At 43.9% G+C, this 25,408-nt stretch overlaps 1 protein-coding gene across 1 annotated transcript; it reads left to right on the forward strand.

The window, feature by feature from the left end:
* The first annotated feature begins 1,525 nt into the window (after nucleotides 1–1,525).
* LOC309392771 (kininogen-1-like) lies at nucleotides 1,526–24,648 on the forward strand. The gene is made up of 10 exons (XM_081954204.1): nucleotides 1,526–1,726; nucleotides 5,473–5,583; nucleotides 10,072–10,156; nucleotides 12,848–13,020; nucleotides 13,493–13,600; nucleotides 15,728–15,809; nucleotides 17,566–17,699; nucleotides 19,514–19,621; nucleotides 21,149–21,241; nucleotides 24,020–24,648. The coding sequence occupies exons 1-10, from the start codon at nucleotides 1,541–1,543 to the stop codon at nucleotides 24,188–24,190; spliced, it is 1,251 nt and encodes a 416-aa protein (XP_081810330.1). The 5' UTR covers nucleotides 1,526–1,540; the 3' UTR covers nucleotides 24,191–24,648.
* The last annotated feature ends 760 nt before the right edge of the window (nucleotides 24,649–25,408 follow it).

Here is a 25,408-nt window from a genome sequence, read left to right on the forward strand (position 1 = left end):
GGAAAGTTCCATGGTTCAGCACAACTCCGGAGCACAGCTCTTGCCATATTCTTGACATCACTGGCAAGAATGTGGCAAGAACATGAATCAAAGTCATCTTCTGCTCTACAGATATTTTTGAAGATGGTTGGAGTTCCCAAGTTAAAAGCAGTGATGCCACAAGGGCTGGAGAATCAAATATAGATCCAGACCCCTCATGGACAAAGAAACAATGGTTGGAAACTAAACAAAGAGAGAAGCAACCTGGAATTAAGGAGAAACTTAACCAGGGGGACAGCTTGCCTCCAGAAATCGTGGGCACTCCATCACTGGAGGTTTTTAAGAAGAGGCTTCTAGACAATCACTTATCTGAAATGGTAGAGGTTCTCCTGCTTGAGCAGAGGGCTGGACTAGAAGACCTCTGAGGTCCCTTCCAGTTCTATTCTATTTCTATGTGGGCTTGGCCAGTGTTTATCTCCCCATTGCAACTGATTATATTCCATTTGCCAGATCTCTGCTCCAGAGGCTGACTTCTGCAGGAATGTCACCTTCAATAAAAGCCAGTTCTCCATCCCTGATTTTTTTTTAAACAAACAACAACCTCATTTTTCCTTCCTTCATCTTGTAGTTTTTAGAATTAGAATAACAGAGTTGGAAGGGACCTTGAAGGTCTTCTAGTCTAACCCCCTGCTTAGGCAGGAAACCCTACACCACTTCAGACAAATGGCTATCCAACATATTCTTAAAGACATCCAGTGTTGGGACATTCACAACTTCTGGAGGCAAGCAGTTCCACTGATTAATTGTTCTAACTGTCAGGAAATTTCTCCTCAGTTCTAAGTTGCTTCTCTCCTTGATGAGTTTCCACCCATTGCTTCTTGTCCTGCCCCCAGGTGCCTTGGAGAATAGTTTGACTCCCTCTTCTTTGTGGCAACCCCTGAATTATTGGAACACTGCTATCCTGTCTCCCCTCGTCCTTCTTTCTATTAAACTAGACATACCCTGTTCCTGCAGACATTTTTCATATGTTTTAGCCTCCAGTTCCCTAATCTTCTTTGTTGCTCTTCTGTGCACTCTTTCTAGAGTCTCCACATCTATTTTTACATCGTAAAAAATGATGAAACCAGAAATTCCACCATATATATATATATTTACTCCTGTTTACTCCTGTTATGGACATAATTATCTCCTCAAGCTTGGCAACAGAGAAGGAAAAGTTACAAACCTTGGAAAGATTAAGTTCCATCCTTTCTCCCTTTGAAACTTGCTTATTATCAGTCTGGAGATTATTCTTGGACCAACCCAAAGTGACCTACAGCCAGAACCGTATGTTCTGACCCTGACATTGTAAAGTAACAACTTAAATAAACCCCAAAGGATGTTCACACTGACATACTTGAGTTCAATATGACCCAAGCTCATTTTAACTTTTTTGCCTATGTTTTGTTTACTTTAAGCGCTCCAATTTCCGTTAGGAGGCTATACCCTACCAGTTATATTGGAGCTCTTTCTCCCCATCCTACATTCATCAGATTTCAGAAGGAGCTTCTCTCACCTGGATATGGAAGTCTTCATTCTGCTAGTCCTCAGCATTGGACTTTGCCAATCAAAGGCTGTCCATCACGTCCTGGATAGCAATAATCCAGAAGTTGTCGGTGTTGTGGACAGAGCAATAAAAGCACTTAACGAAGACAGAAGTCATGGAAATAAGTTTGCTCCAGGTGTCATCCTTCTTGCCTACGGATTAGTAAGTAAATTTGATAACAACATCAAAAAGCTAATTAATGGGCAATTTCATAATTGGGGATTTGCACAAGAATGCACCATCAGTGCCTCCTATCCAACACTGAATGGTGACCATTTCCCCCAGATTTAATGTTTAATTTAACAGAAAGAAAAAATTACTGTGTTTCCCCCAAAATAAGACAGAGTCAAACTATTCTCCAAGGCACCTGAGGGTAGAACAAGAAGCAATGGGTGAAAAATAATCAAGGAGAGAAGCAACTTAGAACTGAGGAGAAACTTCCTGACAATTAGAACAATTAATCAGTGGAACAGCTTGCCTCCAGAAGTTGTGAATGCCCCAACACTGAAAGTCTTTAAGAAGATGTAGGATAGCTATTTGTCTGAAACGGTATAGGGTTTCCTGCCTAGGCAGGGGGTTGGACTAGAAGACCTCCAAGGTCCCTTCCAACTCTACTATTGTATTATTGTATTATTGTATTATTATTTTTGAGGTCCAGGAGGCAGCGAGCGTGGTCACCTCATGGCTGCTGCTGTGTTGCAATATTTTCAGGGAGGACTTATTTTCGGGGCAGGGCTTATTTTCAGGGAAACAGGGTATTTCGTGCATGACAAATAATCATATTTACTGTATTTAGTTCATTTGATTTGGAAATTTTGCAATCCCGTTTCCTCCACTCTAAGATTTGCTGAAAGGAATGCCATTGCTATTCCAATGAGCATTTAGTGACAGTAAGTGGACCTTCAAAACATAATCCCCAAAATATTGAACTTCATCTCAATATCATTAATTCCACACGCTGTGAGGGAATTTGCATTCCAATTGCCCATTTTATTTTCAAAAACTTTGTTTTGGGTTCTTCCATGTCTTCAAACAACCTTCATTAATTCTGGCACTTTTGAATTGGATTTCAGTCCCCGGAATTGGGGGAATGAATGGAGCTGTGGTCCTAAATTTTGGGAGCGCAATCTTCCTTCCCAATTCCGCTGCTTTGCCATACAAACATAATATGATGCAACGATTTGGTGTGTTCCATTTAACATTGCCTAACTTGGGACTTCTGTGAATTTAATTCATGGAATGAATTGGTAATCCTGAAATTGATCCAAGGGAGTCGTTTGGATTCCAAGGGTCAGAGGTTGAATAGAATAACAGGCTTGGAAAGGACCTGGGAGGTCTTCTAGTCTAACCCCCTGCTTAGGCAGGAAACCCTACGCCACTTCAGACAAATGGCTATCCAACATCTTCTTAAAAACTTCCAGTGTTGGAGTATTCACAACTTCTGGAGGCAAGTTGTTCCACTGATTAATTTTTGTAACTATCAGGAAGTTTCTCCTCAGTTCTAAGTTGCTTCTTTCCTTGATTATTTTCCACCCATTGCTTCTTGTCCTGCCTTCAGGTGCCCTGGAGAATAGCTTGACTCCCTTTTCTTTGTGGCAACCCCTGAGATATTGCAACACTGCTATCATGTCTTCCCTGGTCCTTCTTTTCATTAAACTAGACATAGCCAGTTCCTGCAACCGCTCTTCATGTGTTTTAGCCTCCAGTCCCCTAATCTTCTGCTCTTCTGAGAGATTGTGGTTACGCGCACACACCCTCTTGGCAGCTTCCTAAGTCGATCGGGTATATTCCAGGGATCACGCTGCAATAGGGAAGGACCTGCATAATCCAAAGAAACACCTTTTCCTCTCTGAATCCAAAGTGCTGCCTTGTACAAAGCCATTATAGATAGTCCTCAACCTATGGCCATTAGTTAGGACTAGAATTTCTGTTACTAAACAAGATGGTTTCATGAACTGTAGCTGATTCTACTACCTTTTGGGGGGGCATGGTTATTAAGTGAATCACTGCTATTTTATGAATCATGCAGTCATTAAGTAAATCCAGCTTCCCCCATTGATTTTGATTGATAGTAGCTGTCTGGGAAAGTCATAAATGATGACCCTCAAGATGCTGGACCGTCATAAATGCATGCCAGTTGCCAAGTGCCCAAATTTCAATCATGTGGCCGTGATGGCGATCGTAAGTGTGAGGACGTTCATTCTCCCACCCACCCCCAAAAAAACCCTGCTGTAACTTTGCACAACTGCTAAACTAATGGTTGTAAATCAAGGACTACTTGTATTGATAAAACTTTTAACTGTTTCTCTGAGCTTCTTTGAATCATTTCACGCTGCAAGTAAAAAGAAGAACGTGGCAAGGTTTTTTTTACTGCTAAGACATGGGCCAGCCAGGTCAGTTGGCCGGCAAAACAAGAATGCAGCATTGGTAGAAAAACCACAAGAGATGAAATTCTGGGTGTACAAAGGGGGCAAGCATTGACATATCATGATATGGAGATAACCATTCTGAAGCAGATCCCTAAGAAGATTAGAGAAAAAAGAAAAAATTATTCGCAATTAGCGAATAAATTATACCAGAAAGGGGTGTGGTTTAGATGGTTGATGCCTGAAGGTATGCTGATATTCTGGGAGGAGACAAGAATCAGAATTAATTCACCCATAGAGGCGCAGGCCTTTATGGAAAAAAATAAAACACTCCTAGAGAAACCACCAGATACTACAACGGACACGCAGGACACGGGAGGGGCCAGAGCTCTGCCAGTGGAGGGAGATGGGGCAATAGCAAGAAGACTCAGATCACAGAAATAAATATGAAAATCATATTATTATAAATTGACCGAAAGTGAAAATGGAATTATATTTGGATTTTATATTGTAATGTTTAATTTGATTGAATTTAATAATAGAACTAATATGCTGATTATAATCAATTATATACTAATGCATTATATATAAATGTACGCTATGGGTATGGAGGGAGGGGGGCCTCACACACTTTGCAACTGCCAAAATTTGTATACCTGTCCATTTACCCTTTTCCCTATAAATTTTGAAAAACCAATAAAATTTTATTACAAAAAAAAAAAAAAAAGAATGCAGCATTGGGATAAATCACACTATTTATGTTTTTAATCATTGGTTCTGATTCACTTTATTTCTAAGTTGTTTTAACTGTTAACTGCACAGAATCATATATTCGAGATGGGCGGCCAGTATCCTGACCTAGACTTCCCCAAAAAGCACGAGGCAGAGTCCTGGTCCCGACAAAAACCCCTTTTATTAAACGAATGTGAATCCCTCTCATTCACAACCAGCAAAGGCCGGGCAAACAGCCTTTCAAAGAAGTATTTATGGCCACAGACCTTATCTATCTTGGAAAGCTACCATGTAAATATTTTCCAAATGAGGTGCTGTGCAAGGAAAGACTGGGCACAGAGTCTCTGAGATTCACGGACAGATCTTCACACTCCTGAAATGAATCTAACAAACGAACGAACAAATTGTTTCATGCAAAAGCCCACTCCCCTTCCGCTCCTCTTTTAATTCCTCTGGGAGGGGCCATTCATCGTCCACCTTACTCCCAAGTCCACCCTTGTTTTTTAACTCCTTCCCTTCCTCTGGCAACTCCGCACATGCGCATACTGGGAACAGGCTCCAGCTGTTGGTCTGCCTCACTGATGTCTGACTCTGAAGGCAGCTGATAACTGGCATACGGCTCTGGCCCCCACTCTGCCTCCAACACAGAGCCCTCATCAGAGCTTTCCCCAGCCTCCAGGACTGCCCCATGTTCATCCCCAACCTCCCCATTGTCCATTCTGCTGGCCACTGGTGGGCCACAACAGCTATATCAAGTTATTAAATACATAAATCAAACTGCAACAGCACTCATGTAAGTAATCTTTTCAGACAGGTCTTGAAAAAAAACTCCATATCATGTATCAAGTAAGAGAAACCATGTGTCCAGTTGCTGTGGATAAGCCTTGGCAAAAGTGTGAACTTTTAAGGACCTCAATAGCAGTAAGTATTCATCTTTCCTCCTTTGAAGTGGCAGAAAAGAGTTTAGCAAGAAGAAAGAGAGAGGCGTACAGTAGGAGGCTTCCCGGATCACCATAAGCAACCAGACCAAAAGTACCTTAATATAAAGCTTGAGGAGAAACTGTATTTTGGCACCAGACTCAAGGATGGGTATAACAGAATAACAAAGTTGGAAGGGACCTTGGAGGTCTTCCAGCCCAACCCCCTGCTCAAGCAGGAAACTCTATATCATTTTAGACAAATCGTTGTCCAATTTCTTCTTTAAAACTCCCAGAGTTGGAGCTCCCAATAACTTTCGTTGTTCGACTAATTAATTCTTCTCACTGTCAGGAAATTTCTCCTTCGTTCTAGGTTGCTTCTCTCCTTGATTCGTTTCCATCCATTGCTTCTTGTCCTGCCTTCAGGTGCTTTGGAGAATAGGTTGATTCCCTCTTAATACAATCAGATGCATTGCCTATAACAATATTTCTCACATTTGGTTATTTTAAGAGATGTGCAGTTCAAGTCCCCGAATTTCTCAGCCCGCAAGCAATGACTGTTGAGTCTGTATGCAACCCTGTCTCTCCCTGTTTGAGAGCTGTCTCTCTCAAAAATAATTCCTGCCTATCATGCTCAGAGAAAGTCACCTGACCCCTGAAGGCCAATAGAAGGAAAGAATCGGATTCTATCAGGTTGGGAGAGAAGAGCTTAGGTGTCTTTTCTTGATTGGAGCTCAGGATGAATTCCAAAGTTGAAAGTTATTGAGTTAGAGATAGGATTTTTTTAAAAAAGCACACAAACTCTGCACTGGATGTGTGGAAACTGGTTTTGTTTTCATAAATCCACTCCTGGAGTTGACTGGTAGCCTTCTGGCAGATGCCTCAGCTTGGCAGACCTACTAAAACCCCTAGTTATTGTTTGGTTTCCCGTTTTGGATTTAGTCAAACTCAGGGTGGAACCTCAATCCTTGCACAAACATCTGTCTGCATCTGTTCCATGACATATTATAAAATATAGAAACTCTTATCTGCAATGTTTGCGTATAGAGAGCAAAGGTCCCACAAACAATCCATTGCTTGTTTTCTAACTACTTTATTAGACCATGTTTTACAAGCTCACATCCGTATCCACTCACACAAATATAATGTACATAGCAGTGGTGGGTTTCAAATTTTTTTGGAACCTACTCTGTGGGTGTGGCCTCCTTTGTGGGAGTGGCTTGCCGGCCATGTGACCTGGTGGGAGTGGCTTGGCAGTCATGTGACCAGGTGGGCATGGCTAACTTGGAAAATGTGGTGAAACTCACTTAACGATGCTCTTGCTTAGCAACCAAAATTTTGGGCTCAATTGTGGTCATAAGTTCTTTTTCTTTCTTTCTTTCATCTCTCTCTCCCACTTTCTTTTTTTCTTTTTCTTTTTCTCTCTCTCTCTGGCTCTTTCTCTCTCTCTCCCTCTCTCCCTCTCTGTCTCCCTCTGTCATTTTCTCTGGGTGTCTATCTGTCTGTCTCTCTCTCTGTATCTCTGTCTCTCTCTCCTCCTTCCCCCATCTCTGTCACTCTGTGTGTGTGTGTCTGTCTGTCTCTCACTCACTCTGTGTGTGTGTGTGTGTCTGTCTCTGTCTCTCCCTCTGTCTCTCTCCCCTCCCTTCCTCTCTCTCTGTCACTCTGTGTATGTGGGTGTGTCTGTCTCTCACTCATTCACTTAATCACTCACTGTGTGTCTCTCTCTATCTTTCTCTCCCTCCCTCCCCCTCTCTGTCTCTGTGTGTGTGTGTGTGTGTGTCTGTCAGTCTCTCTGATTCCCTCCCTCACTCCCTCTCTCTGTCTGTCTGTCTGTCTCACTCACACACACACACTGTGGTCACCTTGTTGAGTGTTCCAATCACATTTGAAACACTCAACAACTGGCTTGCATTTATGGTATTTTGCAGCATTCTGCAGTCATAGGACCAAAATATATGCTTTTAACCATATATTTTGGTCCTATGACTGCAGAATGCTGCAAAATACCATAAATGCAAGCCAGTTGTTGAGTGTTTCAAATGTGATTGGAACACTCAACAAGGTGACCACAGTGTGTGTGTGTGAGTGAGACAGACAGACAGAGAGAGAGAGGAACAGAGAGGGAGTGAGAGAGGGAAGCAGAGAGAGACTGACAGAGTCTGACAGAATCAGAGAGGTACTTTTAACTACCTGGCAGCGGCGTTTTTCCTTGGGGGGCTCCTCAGAACATCCTAAGACTTCGGAGGGAAGCCTCCAGCCCGGAGCAGGAGCAAAGCCCCTTTTCCAACTGGCCTTTCCTCGCTTGGAGGGCTCTGGAGGGAAGCTTCTGCATAAGCCCGGCCGAGTGACAACAAGTTCCCACCGTTACGAAGCCTCGGAGGCTGTAATTTTCTGAGCTGCGCGCGCCCGCTTTTTTTCCACGGCGTGGAGCAGCAGCGAGGTTTGTGTGGCCGGCAATCACTCCAAATGCCATCCGGGAAGACGAGGAACGTGAGGGGGGGACCGTTGACGGCCTCCGCAATCATCGCTCGCCTCGCAGAGCCTCGTTGCTGCTCCACGCCGTGGAAAACAGGCGCGCGCGCACAGCTCAGAAAATTACAGCCTCCGAGACTTCGTAACGGCGGGAACTTGTTGTCACTCACCCGGGCTTCTGCAGAAGCTTCCCTCCGAAGCGTTCTGAGCCTCGGAGGCTGTAATTTTCTGAGCTGTGCGCGCGCGCCTGTTTTCCACGGCGTGGAGCAGCAGCGAGGTTTGTGTGGCCGGCAATCACTCCAAATGCCATCCGGGAAGACGAGGAACGTGAGGGGGGGACCGTTGACGGCCTCCGCAATCATCGCTCGCCTCGCAGAGCCTCGTTGCTGCTCCACGCCGTGGAAAACAGGCGCGCGCGCACAGCTCAGAAAATTACAGCCTCCGAGACTTCGTAACGGCGGGAACTTGTTGTCACTCACCCGGGCTTCTGCAGAAGCTTCCCTCCGAAGCGTTCTGAGCCTCGGAGGCTGTAATTTTCTGAGCTGTGCGCGCGCGCCTGTTTTCCACGGCGTGGAGCAGCAGCGAGGTTTGTGTGGCCGGCAATCACTCCAAATGCCATCCGGGAAGACGAGGAACGTGAGGGGGGGACCGTTGACGGCCTCCGCAATCATCGCTCGCCTCGCAGAGCCTCGTTGCTGCTCCACGCCGTGGAAAACAGGCGCGCACGCACAGCTCAGAAAATTACAGCCTCCGAGACTTCGTAACGGTGGGAACTTGTTGTCACTCGGCCGGGCTTATGCAGAAGCTTCCCTCCGAAGCGTTCTGAGCCTCGGAGGCTGTAATTTTCTGAGCTGTGCGCGCGCGCCTGTTTTCCACGGCGTGGAGCAGCAGCGAGGCTCTGCGAGGCGAGCGATGATTGCGGAGGCCGTCAACGGTCCCCCCTCGCGTTCCTCGTCTTCCCAGATGGCATCCTGAGTCATTGCCGGCCTCGCAGAGCCTCGCTGCTGCTCCACGCCGTGGAAAACAGGCGCGCGCGCACAGCTCAGAAAATTACAGCCTCCGAGACTTCGTAAAGGCGGGAACTTGTCACTCACCCAGGCTTCTGCAGAAGCTTCCCTCCAAGCGAGGAAAGGCCAGTTGGGAAACGGGCCAGAAGACAAGGAACAGCAGTGGCGGCGGGGAGTCAGCCCCGATGCAAAAAAAACGCCAAGGGGGCGGGGCCGGAAATTACTTCCGGGTTCATTCTTCAACCGGTTCGCACGATCCGGTGCGATCCGGTAGAAACCCACCACTGGTACATAGGTAAGGTAAAGGTAAAGGTTTGCCTCGCACATACGTGCTAATCGTTCCTGACTCTATCCGCCTTTGGCGTTTAGTCATGCTGGCCACATGACCACAGAGAGGTCTTCGGACATCGCTGGCTCTTCAGCTTTGAAACGGAGACGAGCACGGAGGTGCTCGTCTCCGTTTCAAAGCTGAAGAGCCAGCGATGTCTCTACGCGGCCCATTTTGAATGTGAGGTAAGTGCAGGGCCCATGCAGAGGCTCGGAGAGGGGGGAGAAACAGGCCTCCCGGAAGTTCCAGAAGGCCGGAAATTAGCCCATTTCTGGCCTCTGGAGAGCCTCCAGAGTCCAGGGGAGGCAGTTTTTGCCCTCCCAGAGGCTCGAGGAAATCCTCCGGAGCCTGGGGAGGGCGAAAATGCCCCCTCAAGCACTGTGGGGCAGGAGGCCGCCTAGCCACCCCCACCATGGGCATGCCCACCCAGCAACCGGGCAGAGAATCCGTTGCTGAAATTTTTGAAGCCCACCCCTGTACGTAAGTGCCTAACAGGATTCAAAGATAATGTAGTAGAATAATCCATGTAAGGGAATGAAGATATGCACTTCATTTCAAAAGCTATGGAAGTCATAAGTTCTGTTTCTTAACAGCGGGTTTGCACAATTCCTCACAGGTAAGTGCAGTACCTTATTTAACACATCAGAGTTAAATTGGTGTCTCTTTTTTGCTTCTCTTTCAGCGCTCTGGAAACTGCGTAGCTGAAATCGACATTAGTGAATCACAACAGTTTACCTCCATTTCACAAAATTGCCAAATTAGCCGAGGTGAGTAAACGTTTGAGTTAGAAGTCTGAAACAAAATCACCCCCGTTCCTGACAATAATGGAGAAAATAAATATCGTGGTCAGATTTAAACAAAAGGCCTGTGAGGGGGGTGGGGGTGGAGATCAGGAAAGGATGATACCACAGTACAGATAGTCCTCAACTTATGACCACAACATAGCTCAAAATTTACGTTGTTAAGTGAGACATTTGTTAAGTGAGCGTTGCCCCATTTCCTGCCATAGTTGCTAATCACCGCCATTGATAAGTTAGTAGCTTGATTGTTAAGTGAAGACTTCCCCTTTGACTTTGCTTGTTAGAAGGTCGCAAAAGGGGATCACATGATCCTAGGACACAGCAACGGTCATAAGCAGGGATGTGCGGTCAGGGGAGGCAGGGGAGGCAGAGCCTCACCGCTCTCATCATGAAAAGGAAAAAAAGGGAAAAGTGAAAAGGCACACGTGGTCTGATTCCCTGCCTTCCTGAGTCAACATGAAGGGGACCGCGGAGCGCGCTCTACCGGCTCGCACTCCGTGGTCCCCTTCATGTTGACTCAGGAAGGCGGGGAACGGGACCACGTGTGCAGGAGGCTCAGGCTGCCTCAGCCTCCTGCACACGTGGTCCCATTCCCCGCCTTCCTGATGATGTCACCAGCCTCACCAGCCATAAACCTCACCGCACGTCACTGGTCATAAGTATGAACCAGCTCCCTGGCATCTGAACTTTGATAACATGATCCTAAGGATGCTGCAAAGGTCTTAACTATGGTAAAATGGTCGCAAGTCACATTTTTCAGGGATGTTGTAGCTTTGAACGGTCACTAACTGAATTGTTGTAAGTCAAGGACTACCTGTAACTTGCGCTTCAGTTTCCAATGTGAAATTCAGTACCTCATGAGCCAGACTATATTTAAGGTGTGAATCACTCAGCTGAAAAATAAGGAGTTGCATATTGTTGAAATAGAATGAGCAGGGGAAAAAATGTTTGGGCTGTTTGAATTTTTGGAGAACGATTAAGGGCTGAATGAGGACCTTAAAATTTAACTTTTAAATCGTAAAAAAAAAAAAAATCATTTTGCCCCTTAAAAGTGCTGCACCCACCTTATACTGTAAGTTGTATTCAGAACTCCCAGAATTCATAGCTAAAAGGATAGTGGGAAGGAATTCTGGGAGTTGTAGTTCTAATAGACAGGGTGATCACCAGGAGAGAACCATTGGAGTAGAATGCTATACATCCTTTTGTCTAGCAAGATTATACAAGCCAAACATATATATAGGCTGGGACTAAACTCACTTCTTTTTATATGAATGTGCAAACAACCATATATGCAGAGTTAGATGTAATAAACCTACGTTTAAAAGGGAAAGTATAATTTTTTGTCTACCATTAATTTCTCTAAGACGAATTGCCCCTCATTGCTCATCCTTTCCAAAATTACTCTTTTGATTCCTTATGTTGTGGCCCGCCAGCGGCCAGTAGAACTGGCAGCAGACTCAGACAGTGAGGAGGTTGGGGAGGAACATGGGCCAGTCTTGGAGTCTGGGGAAGGCTCTGATGAGGGCTCTGCATTGGAAGCAGAGAGAGGAGCAACGCCATCTGCCTCCAGGGCCTCCGGAGTCTGACATCAGCGAGGCAGAAGGACAGCGGGAGTCAGCGTGTGCATGCGGAGAGCTGCCAGATGGCAAGAACAATTAAGAAAACAGGGTCGACTTGGGAGTAAGGCTTGGAGATGATTGCCCCCTCCCATCAGACATAAAAGAGGAGCGAACAGGACATGAGCTTTTGCAGGAAGCAATTAGTTTATCCGGTTGGTTCAAGCTTTGAAAAGTTCTGTTTGACTCTGCGCTAAGTTTGCCCTTGCTCTGCATTTGGCAATTAGGTCACTGGCTGCGTTCCCAGTAAGATAAGGTAGGTTTTTATCAACATTCTTCTGAAAGACTGTGGCAACTCAAGCAGGCACCTGTCGGAATCTTCACAGACTGTTTGTGAAGCCTTGCAGACTGTTAATGACCATAATTCACAGCCATATAAATAAAAGAGGGTTTTTGGGACTAAGATTGTGATTTATGCTTTCTCAGGAAGCCTTGGTCTGAACACCTTACCTCTCTTTTTTTAAAAACTGTAAACCTTACCAATTTCCCTACCGTAGTAATTTCCATGTAACTTCCCTTTTTAATTTGCTTACTTTTGTTTCCTTTTTGCTCTCACAGAGAGGGACTCCTCCGGGTACCATCCGCTAAGCAATGCGGGCGGGCGGTGCCCAGGAGTAGGGCCTTCTCTGTGATGGGCCCAACCCTCTGGAACGACCTCCCCCCCGATATTAGAACTACCGTTGATCTCCGCTCCTTCCGTAAGAAACTCAAGACCCACTTGTTCAAATTAGCTGGCCTGGCCCAATTGTAATTGTAATCAGAAATATAGTATAATTTAATCCTGACCTTCCTGGATGGCATTTTAAATTTTTAAATTTTGAGGTTTTTAAATTGGTTTTAATTGGAACTGTTTTAACTATCGTTAGTTTGGTTATTGTACGGACTGTGTGTTTAAGATGGTTTGTCTGGGTTTTGTGTTTTGCCTTGTTGTTCTATTGTATATTTATTGTCTGTACACCGCCCCGAGTCCCTTCGGGGAGAGGGGGCGGTTTATAAATTAAATAAACCAAACCAAACCAATTTATTATTGGCTTGCTTCCAGGACAGAAAATGGTAGCGCAATCCCTTGCTCAATGCCCTGGTTGTTGGCAACACATAAACACTCATAGTGCAAAAGTGAAGCGTATTGTGATGCACACCTTACAGCAATTCAACAATCAGAGTCAACAGCCTTCCTTATTTGGTTGTTCAGTAATAAAAGACGCTCAAAGTCAGGTTTGTATATATTTTAAATAATTCTCCATCTTAACTTTACAGAATCTGGTGATTTCAAAAGATTTTAGCTAAAATCTGAAAAAGGTTGAACAGCAATAACACTTAAGACTTATATACCGTTTCACAGTACTTTATAGCCCCTCTCTAAGCGGTTTACCTAGTCAGCATATTTCCCCCAATAATCTGGGTCCTCATTTTACCCACCTCAGAAGGGGGGAAAGCTGAATCAACCTTGAGCCAGTCAGAATCGAACTGCTGGCGTGAGCGGTGAGTTAGCCTGCAGTACTGCATTCTAATCACTGTGCCACCGCCGCTCTTCCTTGAATATGTGAATATCCTCCCCTTGTGTATATTTTTGAAACCGTCATTAAAAAAATAAAATACAGGCCTGAGAGAAACTCTGCAAGCTAATTCTTTTTTTTTTCCTGACAAGATACTCGTCCTGTGCAACCTCTGTTATATTTTCTCATAGGTGGTTAATGGAGTGAATTATCGCTTTGCATATTCCATAAAAGAAACAAATTGTTCCAAGAGTGAATTTGCAGATCTGAGTCCGGAATGTAAACCCCTTTCTGGAGGTGTAAGTGAATTTCTTTATGTCATATTCCTATGACAGAGAGGGGGGGAGGGGGGGTGGATGGATAGATGATAGATAGATAGATAGATAGATAGATAGATAGATAGATAGATAGATAGATAGATAGATAGATAGATAGATAGATAGATAATAGATAGATGATAAAGGGATGGTTGGATGGATGGATGGATGGAGAGAGAGAGAGAGAGAGAGAGAGAGAGAGAGGTAGGTAGGTAGGTAGGTAGGTAGGTAGGTAGGTAGATGATAGATAGATAGATAGATAGATAGATAGATAGATAGATAGATAGATAGATAGATAGATGAGAGAGAGAGGGAGAGGGAGGGAGGGAGGGAGGGAGGGAGGGAGGGAGAGAGAGAGAGAGAGAGAGAGAGAGAGAAGGGTGTGAACAGCTTTGAACAGGAAAAGTAGAACTAGACAATATGTCAATGAACACTCATTCATCCAGGCCAAAGGTGTCTACAGGTTGAATCATGATAACTGGACCAACTTTGTTAATCTGAGAAATTTCCTTGCTCATCCACTCATCAGTCAGAGCAAAATTAATTAGGCAGAGTCAGAGAGTCATTGGAATGTACCAACCAGGGGTGGGTTCCTGCCAGTTCTAACCTCTTCTATAGAAGAGGTTCCACAAATCTACCATGCCGTTTAGAACCGGTTCCAGCTCCCTCCCCCTGTCCATCTGTACCATGCTTGCCCTGCCCACCACTCACTGATTGGCTGGCTCACCAATCGCCCCGTCTGCCTCTAAGAGTCCTATCTAAACCTTAAAGTCTTAAAGCTGTCAAGTTTGAACATCCCTGCGGGTTTCTTTTCTAAAGGGTTAGAGGTGCAAGGGTCTTGTAACTTGACAGCTTAAGACTTGCGTTCTTCAAATGCCAGAGTTTCTGAGCCAACATTTTGATTGCTAAGTAAGAGCGTTGTTAAGTGAGTTTCACCACATTTTACAAGTTAGCCATGCCCACCGAGTCACATGACTTCCAAGCCACTCCCGCCCAGTCACATGGCTGGCAAACCACTCCCACCCAGTCACATGGCCAGCAAGCCGCTCCCACAGGCCACACCTACAGAAGAGGTTCTAAAAACAATTGAAACCCACCACTGGTACCGACTCTTGCCAAACCAGGACCAGATAACCAGTATCAGGGAAGTGATGGAAGCCAAAATAATGGGCGGCAATAGCTGCTTTTCGGATCTTCCAGAAACAGCGTTCAAGTAAGTTTTTTGTTTCTTTTTGGCAAAAGGAGCTGCCTTGACATAACCACTAAAAGAAAGACAAAGATTAAAACACCAAGGCAGCAACAGTGTATTATTTATTGACACATTCAAATTCCTGCTAGACTCATTTGGAATTTACCAGTGCTATCCTTTCTATGCCATCGTAACTTCAAACGATTGCCGAACAAGTAGTCACTAAGTGAGGACTACTTGCAGTCAATGTGTTAAAGATAACTTACAGAAAGAAAACCCAGTTCTGGTCTACCTATAATAATCTCCCATAAAAGTATTTGACCTGGAATTCAAATAATCTCTGGTAGCAGGTTGCAGAATATAATATATTTGCATAAACTCAAGCAAGATGCAAGAGCGACATACAACACAAAATCATAATTTATAGAGAGAAGCAGAGAATATTAGAACTGTGCACAAAAACCAAGAAAGCTAGAATCTTGCCCACACATTCTTACCTATTATAAAATAAAATAACATATAAACAGATGTTCACTCTGCTTTAAACTACCTGGAGTTTCCTTGGATTCCTGGAAATGTTAAATGTTAATCAAAACACTCTTAGATCTCTGTTTTTTCCCCAGCACCAGTTTTTAGCTAGTGTCTGAATTTTGTCACAAGATTTGAAGGGATGAAAGCTTTTCCCCATATCCTGCAGAGTGTTAAGAGACCAAGATAATCTGACACCATGTGCATGTAGTAAAAGGTTCTTCTCTGTGGATGTACATTATGTGGAATAGGGAATGTGTATTCTGTGTGTGAGAATACTCGCACTTCGTGCCAGTCATACTGACAGGGATGCCATCTAGAAAAACAGTGAAACAAAGGAGCTGCCTGATAAAAGCATGGTTCAGACTTCTTACTTTTTGTTCCCCTTACAGCTAAAAGGTTTCTGTAATGCTAAAGCCTACACTAACAATAGAGGCGCACTCATCTCGTCACAAGTAGAATGCAAACTGGGAGGTTTGTAACCATCGTTTCCTTGATTCAATATTGCTCTTTGTTCCTGAGTAGCAACAAATCCATGCTAGGTAAAGGTGTATATGTTAGTGACTCCCGACTCTAGGGGGCGGTGCTCATCTCAAAGCCAAAGAGCCAGCACTGTCCGAAGATGTCTCCATGGTCATGTGGCCGGTATGACTAAATGCTGAAGGTGCATTGAATGCTGTTATAGGGACGCTGTGGCTCAGTAGCTAAGACGCTGAGCTTGTTGATCAGAAAGGTCATCAGTTTGGCGGTTCGAATCCCTAGCACTGCATAACAGAGTGAGCTCCCATTACTTTTCTCAGCTTCTGCCAACCTAACAGTTCGAAAGCAAGTAAAAATGCAAGTAGAAAAATAGGAACCACCTTTGGTGGGAAGGTAAATCCATGCTGCAGGCATTCAATTCTTTAGGGCGTTCTAATATCGATATCAATGCCCTCTTAGAGGCGCTGACCTACAGTTCCTAGAATCTCCCCCTTCTGGCCATACTTTTAAAAGATGCAGGGAATGGGCAGAACCCATCGGGCACAGCCAACCAGACAAAACTGAGGGGGATGATGGGACTTGGAGTTCAACCTTTGGAGACTCACAGATTGGCCATCTGAAAACAAGGGTGATTGAGAAGTTCAGTTAGGGAATGCTTCCAAAATTATTTACGGGCCCCAGGTTTAGACTGTTTGAATGAAGGACGACCCGTAGATATCAATCAACAGGCTATATTATTGAAATTGGGATCAATGTTCTTCTTCCTTGAGCCGGTGATACGCTGATGCTGAATGTTTTTAATGTACAGCCTGTTTTCAGCAATATTTCAGCAGTTCTTAAAAGTAGTGCATGGCTTCAGTGCTTTGTTGGCAGTACTGTATAATGGTGTAGAAAGTTAGCACCTACCCCTCTCCTAGAAGAATGAAATATTTTAAGAAATATTTAAAAGGCAGAATATTATATTTCCCTAAAGGAGGAATGAAGAAAAATGCTCTTGGAAATAGAGAGAGACAGCCCCCAATTTTCTTAATAGCCGCCAGCAAATATTTTTTGCCCATTAAGAAAGTCTGGGCCAGCCTATCTACAAGACAAAAGACCTCCAGCTCCAGGATGATGGGATTAAGACATGACCCTCCAAAACATAATAGGATTAACTCATCTAGTAGAAGAGCTCACTATATTGCACAATCTCCTAAGGACATTGCATCAGTAGTCCAACTTTCAACCAAACCTGAGAGCTCAGACAACCTACAGAGCCAACTATGACCCCCTACAACAGCCAATAGAATACATGTTCTTGCACAGGAACAGGAAGCTCAAGTGCAAAGCCCAAGAGAAGGTACAAATAACCCTCTCTCTCAACTCCATGTGGTCAGCTGCCCAGATTCACATGTGCTTGGTGCTTCACCATTAAACCATCCTTCTAATCAGCCTCCATGTTTTCGGGGTCTTTCTCCCGGCTTGGAACTGAACCAGATGGATATTTCTCCCAATAGCGGAATGGAATAAATCATTCTTTTTATATGCACAAGTTGGGGGCCATGATGAAACCATAGATAACCATTACCAACAGCAAATTCCAAGCTGCTACAGAACAATTTGCACTCATACATTTTTTGCATCGGCCAAATGTGTTCATTAATCTCTTACAAAAAGTAAGATAGGTGCAAGCTGCCATTCTTGTACTCTTTCATTTTTTTAAAATAACCCGATATATAAACCTGTATTTTCATTTGTGTATTTACAATAGGTGAAGACAGCCCGATTGCAACAGATAGTCAAGAACCGGAGAGGCCTCTGGAAGCTGTTGTGAAATTATTTAACCATCAAAGCAGCAGTAACTTTTATTACAAAATTGTGGAAATAACAAAAATATCAGGAAAGGTATGAATGCTGAATACCACTGTATTTCAAGATAGATTTTTTTTAAGGAAAAAAAAACATGGTTTGAGAATAATGTTTTGAGCTTGACTCCTTTCCCAGTTTAGGGAAAGGGATAGAGGGATAGAACAGAGGGATAGAATCAAGATCACGTGAAGTGTTAATACCACTTTATAATGCCTTGGTAAGGCCACACTTGGAATACTGCATTCAGTTCTGGTCGCCACGATGTAAAAAAGATGTGGAAACTCTAGAAAGAGTGCAGAGAAGAGCAACAAAGATGATTAGGGGACTGGAGACTAAAACATATGAAGAACGGTTGCAGGAACTAGGTATGCCTAGCTTAAGAGAAAGAAGGACTAGGGGAGACATGATAGCAGTCTTCCAATATCTCAGGGATTGCCCCAAAGAAGAGGGAGTCAAACTATTCTCCAAAGCACCTGAGGGTAGAACAAGAAGCAATGGGTGGAAACTAATCAAGGAGAGAAGCAACTTAGAACTGAGGAGAAATTTCCTGACAGTTAGAACAATTAATCAGTGGAACACCTTGTCTCCAGAAGTTGTGAATGCCCCAACACTGGAAGTCTTTAAGAAGATGTTGGATAGCCATTTGTCTGAAACGGTATAGGGTTTCCTGCCTAGGCAGGGGGTTGGACTAGAAGACCTCCAAGGTCCCTTCCAACTCTGCTATTGTATTGTATTGTATTATTGTATTTAGCTGGCCTCATACAAAGTAGATATTGCAGTGGAAGACCAGTGGTTTATATTTGAACTTTCCCCAGATAGATGGGTGGGATAACTAGGGATGTAACCTAGAGAACACCAGATTGAGAAAGCCTGCAGAAATTGTGTTAATAGATGACGAGCCTAGTAAGCCATATATTTGTGTGGTAGACATTTTCAACCTGAGCGCTTGGAAACTCCAGTAAGCATGGAAAAGATCCCTGACTGTTCTGACTGAGGCTTCCCAAGAGCATGAAGCAAACTCCTTGTCCCGACAAAAATCCCTTTTATTAATTTACTGTGAATTTTGGTCATTCACATCTAACAAAGTCTTTCAAGGGAGGATTTACCATCACAGGCCTTATGCGGCTTGGAGAGCTGACAGGTCAATATCTGCAGAACTTTGCAAGGAGTCTCGGAGAGTCACGAACCAATTAAGCAAACTAATGGTCTCCTGCAAACTCCACTCCCCTTTCGCTCCTCTTTTATTTCCTCTGGGAGGGGCCATTCATCGTCCACCTGTGGCCTTACTCCCAAGTCGACCCCTGTTCTTTAGCTGTTCCCTTCTCTGGCAATTCTGTGCATGCGTACACTGGGAACAGGCTCCAGCTTTTTGTCTGCCTCAGTGATGTCTGACTCTGAAGGCAGCTGATAACTGTCAGACGGCCCTGGCCCCCTCTCTGCCTCCAACACAGAGCCCTCATCAGAGCCTTCCCAGACTCCAGGACTGGCCCATCTTCCTCCCCAACCTCCTCACTGTCCGAATCTGCTGCCAGCTCCACTGGCCACTGGCGGGACACAACACTGACTCAAATTTGGAGGGTCTTACTGGTGAACATCAACAATATTGGGCATGAGGGATCAGTGGTTTGATTTGATCTGTGGCATTTTGTTATATGCCTCTAAGGGGACACCATCTTTCCTTGGCCCTTTCTCTTGTTTGTTTTTATTAGAATCCTGGAAAAGGAATGGGGGCCATTGAATCCAACATGAGCTAATTAGGCAGCAAGCCAAGAATGTTGTTCTTCATGCTTCATGCTGTTCAGCATCCAGTCTAAATGCAGCTGCTAATCATTTTTCTCCTTGAATTTCAGATGATGGTTGGACATGTATTTCAAATTGACTTCAAAACTCAGAGAACAAATTGCTCCAAGGCTGAAGTTAAGAAGCCAGATGACAATTGTACTGTTGTAAAAGGCGGGGTAAGATACTGGGTTTAGTTCAAGAGGAATATTTTACTTAAGGCAGGGGTGTCCAAACTTGGCAACTTTAAGACTTGTGGATTTCAACTCCCAGAATTCCCCAGCCAGCAGAGCTGGCTGGGGAATTCTGGGAGTTGAAGTCCACAAGTCTTAAAGTTGCCAAGTTTGGACACCCCTGACTTAAGGGAACGCTGTCTATGGAGGTCATCCAGGTCACGGTTGTCCCAAAGGTGCTTTTTGAAAAGGCAACTAGACTTTCTGCGTTTTTTTTAAAGACGTTTCACTTCTCAGTGAAGTGAAGAAGCTTCTTGGATGAGAAGCGAAACGTCTTCAAAGAAATAAGCTTCTTCAGAGCTGAAGAAGCTTCTTGGATGAGAAGCGAAATGTCTTCAAAGAAAAACCAGAAAGTCCAGTTGCCTCTTGAGAAAAAAGCACCTTTGGGACGACTTTAAGGGAATTGATTAATTTTAAAGCAGATTCTTGGAAATAGAAGATTAGTGGGAAATGTTGCATTTCTCTATGGCTGTATATTATGTCTTGAGATAATCTTAAACCTTCTGATAAGACAATCCGATGTATGTCTAAACACAAGTACTAAACACAAGTTAACAAAACTCCTGGGCCTAAACAAACCATAAGATTAAAAGAATGGCCCCGTTCGCCCAATATGACCACTTTAATCTACCTAGACTCATTATTTGGTTTAGAATTGGGCTATAATTAAGTGAAGTGGATCTATGCTCCAGTTTGCTCCAACTTGCTGTTGAATCCGTTGGAAAGCCCAAGACCCCGAATATGTTTACACTCCCTCGTTGGGAATGAGTTTTTTTGCATGCACGCACCCATGTCTGTACTCACACACTGAAACACAGGTGTAAGTCATGATTTTATGGCTTTAATTTACACTCCCTGCCCGAACATTTTGAATGAATTTCTGTTTCCAGAAGAAAGAAATCATAGATAAAAGACACTATTCAGAAAACAAATTTGAAAAAATGGTCAGCTTTTGGAAAAGAGAATATTTTTCCAAAACACCACTCAAAACATAATTATTCTACACTAGCCGATAACCCGGTGTTGCCCGTGTATTTATTTATAGGGGGAAAATGTCCGGACCAAACATAATTTGTAATGTTGGATTTTTTTTCCCCTTAACAGAGGGAGCCCCCTTGTGGAGTACTGTGAAGCTGTTACCATGGCAACTCCATTGCGCTGTACAGTAGAAGTCATTTTACGGCAGTACAGTAGAAGCCGTTTAAAGGCACAACAGGCTGCATTTTAACAGAACATACACTCTGAGGGGTTTTAGGGATGTCTTACCCCCATAGTATTTGTTTCCAGAAAGAAAGTCATCTGTGTATCAAGTTTGGTTGAAATTGCTTGAGGTGTTCCAGAGTTATGCTGGAACATATACACACACAGCCATTTACATACACACACACACTCACACACATGGTATTTTATTTTTATGCCAAAATATTTAACAAGAGATGAGTGTTTTCCTTTTTTGTTTTGTTTGGTTGACAGGAAATGATGACCTGCCATGCCTTAATTTATGTGAAACCTTGGGAGCCATCAGTCGTACCAGAGGTGACCTGCACAGACGAGCAACCTTTCCAGGTATTCAAATCTGTCTCCATCCTCTCTTCTATCAGTCTCTTGTCATAATAGAGAATGTGATAATTCATGTTAGCCTAGGCCTAATGTCAGCGTTCCAAATATCATGCAGAATTAAATCAGAATCAAAGGCAAAACTTTCCTTAAAGTTCCAAGTTAGTGAGACAGACATGTTGGCATTGTGCTATGAAATCCCAAATCTGATTTGCTTCCTGGGATTCCACCCAGTTGAAAGTTCATGATCTTATGCCCACACCCATAATCCATCACATAGTCCAATCTTCCATGCTGGCATCTCCACCCCTCTGCTTCCGGTCAGGTGTCGAGGTGCGGAGACAAAAAATGACCTTGGCTTCTAGAAAAGAATCACAACAACACATTCCACAATCCTACTCCTTTCTATTCCCCCCTCCCAACTACTACACCAATGAAACAGCATAGGAAATTAATAGAAAGTGTGGCAAGCCAAAGATCCTAAAAAGAACATAACTACAGGCCTGACACCTAGAATTATTGGTATATTTCCCAAGGAATTGGTAATTAGATTTTCAGACATTCAGTTATGAAGATAAATTAGAGAAAGTGGTAGAGAAGAAGTCCAGAATTATTAATTGTAATCATGAAATTGTTCCTTTTAAAAATGGATAAAAGCTCATTGGTATTGGAGGGTAGTATACATCGGCAGCAGCTAATGTTGTTAATTTGGCCCAGTGGTGGGTTGCAGGCGGTACACCCCGGTAAGAGCGTACCGGAGCCTGCCCGAAGCACCGGGTACCATTTTGGTAGAGTGCTCCAGAGGTCCCACCCGCCCGCCCGAGCTCCTTACCTGGCCTTTAAGCCTTTGGCGCTATCGCGCACGCGCATGGAGCATACAATGCTTGTGTGACGCTCCGCCGAGCAGCTGGAGCGTTGCGAAGGCTTGTGGAGGCGTCGCAGGCAGGTACAACTGGTTGGAATGGGATCCGGAACCAACCACTGATTTAGACCACATTTCCCTTAATTGCTAGGGAGAGAAACTGCTGAGCAATACATACAGAGGTCACCAAGCTAAGGAATAATGTTTTGAAAGTTTTGCTTTGTAAGTTTAGTACCAGTACAGAGTTATTTGGAGTTCCTTTAGACATTCATAGCTGATGCAGGACTTGAACTAGCAGTTTCTTGCTTTCTAGCCAGTGGTGAGATTCAGCCAGTTCGCACCTATTCAGGAGAACCAGTTGCTAACTTTCCAAGCAGTTCGGAGAACTAGTTGTTGGAAGAAATCTTTTGTTTTTTCCCACTTTACAGGGCTAATCCTATAAGAAAGGCAGGAAGGAAACATTCTGGTGTTGTTTCTAGCCTCATCTTGATTGCCCTGCTTACAGAAACTGCCTCTCGGTTAACCCTTATTACATTCTAAGAGCCAAGGTGAAGCGCCCATCAACCTGAATGACATTGAGTTGGCCACACCTACATGGTCACATGACTACTGAGCCATGCCAACCCAGCTGGTCATTAGAGAAGAGAACTGGTTGTTAAATTATTTGAATCTCACCACTGTCTTTAGCCCAGTGCCTTAACCACTAGACCAAACTGGATCTCGTATAAGATTGTACCCCCCTCAGCTTCCCTGCTTCCACATGGGTGGCTGAAGGGGGAAAAAAAACCATTATCAAACTTCACCAGCTGGGATGAACCAGGTGCCTTCCTTTCCTTGCCTCCTTTCACTCAGAAAGGATCAGTTGCAGGTTAAAACCTATTATATAACCCAAAAACTCTGGTGGAAGGTTACCTTCTGTTTTCTGCATGTGAGACTTGGAGGTTTGTTTGACCACCTTCTGCTTGCATTGGGTCAAAAACCCAACATCTTGCTTAACCTTCTTCTTAGCGGCGGGATTCACTTACCTTCCCTACCGGTTCGCAAATGTGAGTGGGCAATCTTCTGCGCAAGCAGAATGCTCGCGCTGTCAGGGTTCCAAATAGCCTCCAAAATTAAATCAGAGTCCAAGGCAAAGTATTGTTCAAAGTTCCAATTTATTAAGAGAGCCATATTGGCACATCTGGGAAAACCCAAATCTGAAAGCTTCCAGGTTTTCCCCACCTAGTTGAAAGTTCAAGATCTTGCCCCCCACGCCCACAAGTCCATCACATGGTCCAATCTCCCACTGCCATGCTGGCAGTTCCACCCATCCAGTCCCGGTCAGGTTCAGAGACAAAGGATGACCTTGGCTTTCTAGAAATAATTTTGTTATAGCTACATCGCACCTCACTCCTACAATCCCCCCTCCCATTTTCCCACAATAGAAAATGCATAGTAGAATAATAGAAAATGTGGCAGGCCAACGATCCAAAAGAAACGATGGCGGCAGATCTGACACGCACATTACATCGGGGCAGGTGGGCGGAGCCTCCCGCAGCCTCCACTACCGGTTCGCCCAAACTGGAGAGAACCGGCTGAATACCACTTCTGCTTCCCCTCAAAGACACAGGTGCAGACAATCCTGGGAACTTATAGCCTCATGCCTCAAAAATCACAGGAACTCAAGAGACTTATTTTTGCATTTCACCGTTCAGTTTAAGATGTCGATTGTGTTTCCTTTCTAAGCTCCTAAGGCAGGGGTGTCCAAACTTGGGAACTTTAAGACTTGTGGACTTCAAGTCCCAGAATTCCACAGCCAGCATAGCTGGCTGTGGAATTCTGGGAGTTGAAGTCCACAAGTCTTAAAGTTCCCAGGTTTGGACACCCCTGTCCTAAGGCCTTTCCCTGACCTATCTGAAAAACCATTTTTCTGTGTGCCCTTCCAGGCTTCTGAATTGGAAGAACCCAAATATCCAGAAGATCACATGGCCATCTTTGATTATGATAATACTATTGATGAGCACGAGAGCTATTTTAAAAAAAAGGCAGTGAGCTATTTCTCCAGAAATGTCCGACTCTTGGAAATGATGGGATTCTTGGGATTTCTGACTGCGTAAAAGTGTAACACTTAAACACAGCGGCAGCCAAGGTTGGCCTGTAGCATTTGCCTGCTTAGCTTCTTAATGTTTTGCAAGATACAGCAGTTAGCAAACAGCAAAACAAGAACTGTAATTCAGTCCACTTGATCGAACAGCAATATGCACAACTGCCTTCTGCAGAGCTAACGTTGCCTGCATTCAACCCTGGAGATATATATATATATATATATATATCCTGGAAGAGAAAAGGGCCTTTGCACATTATACAGCAACTCCATGGGTGAATTATGTTCTCTGCAGTCAATCAGGATGGAATTCCAAATGTGAATTACTTCCCTATACCTCATTCTAATGAACATTTTATAAGAAATGTATAAGGAACGTCACTAATTCAGTGCAATTATATTAATTAGTTCAATCATTTTATTACTGGGTATCACATACATTTAATCGTATACCTTTCCTTGATTATCACAAATAAAAGAGGTATATCAAAATACTGGAGGACTACATTTGCTTCATTTGAAACATCAGAAATTCACTGAAGACTTAGCCAAATTCTTCAACACATTCTTCGCTCAGTCTCTGTAAACAGCAATGGGTCAGGCCCCACATTTCCCAGTCATACCACAACTAATCACAATGATCTAATACATAGCAATTTTACAGAAGAAAACGTTGAAAAGGTACTATGTGTCAGGGGAAATTTCACCCTGAGCTAATGAGGTCTTAGACCGTCGGCTTTTCCAAACAGCATATCTTCAGAAAAAGCGAAAGTAAGACCCGATAACATGTTCTAATTAAAAACAAAAGTTTTAATATGAAAATAAGAAAATAAACAAATCTATCTAATTGTTACATTTTGGCAAGAGTAATTGTCGTCCACCTTCTTGGCAGACGAACAGAAGAACAAAAGTAAAGAAGTCTCTGGAATGTGTGATGTATTAAGAAACGTGTTAAGAAGCATGCGCAGTAAATCATTGCTGATAAGGGCTGTGACCTGCGCAGTATATCTCAGTTCAGCTAGCAAACAATTAACGCAGTGACGCTATGCAGCCTAAAACCATCTCTATCTATTGGACCTGACGGACTATGGGCCTACTTCTTTAAAAAACTTTCCACTGCCATAGCAGAACCTCTAAGCATAATCTTTGAAAAATCTTTCAGGACCAGCTCCTTGCCCAACCTATGGTCACTAGCCACGGTCATCCCTATCTTCAAAAAGGGAGACCCCAG

Source organism: Natrix helvetica, assembly GCF_964273705.1.
Source record: "Natrix helvetica genome assembly, chromosome: 5".
Lineage (NCBI taxonomy): Eukaryota > Metazoa > Chordata > Lepidosauria > Squamata > Natricidae > Natrix > Natrix helvetica.

What these genes read in the sequence shown, in the direction of transcription:
- LOC309392771 (XM_081954204.1), top strand. Translation starts at nt 1,541, where the DNA reads ATGGAAGTCTTCATTCTGCTAGTCCTCAGCATTGGACTTTGCCAATCA. An exon ending in TTTTAAGGACCTCAATAGCA is followed by an intron (nt 5,584 to 10,071) that starts GTAAGTATTCAT and finishes CTTCTCTTTCAG; the next exon opens with CGCTCTGGAAACTGCGTAGC. An exon ending in CAGACGAGCAACCTTTCCAG is followed by an intron (nt 21,242 to 24,019) that starts GTATTCAAATCT and finishes GTGCCCTTCCAG; the next exon opens with GCTTCTGAATTGGAAGAACC.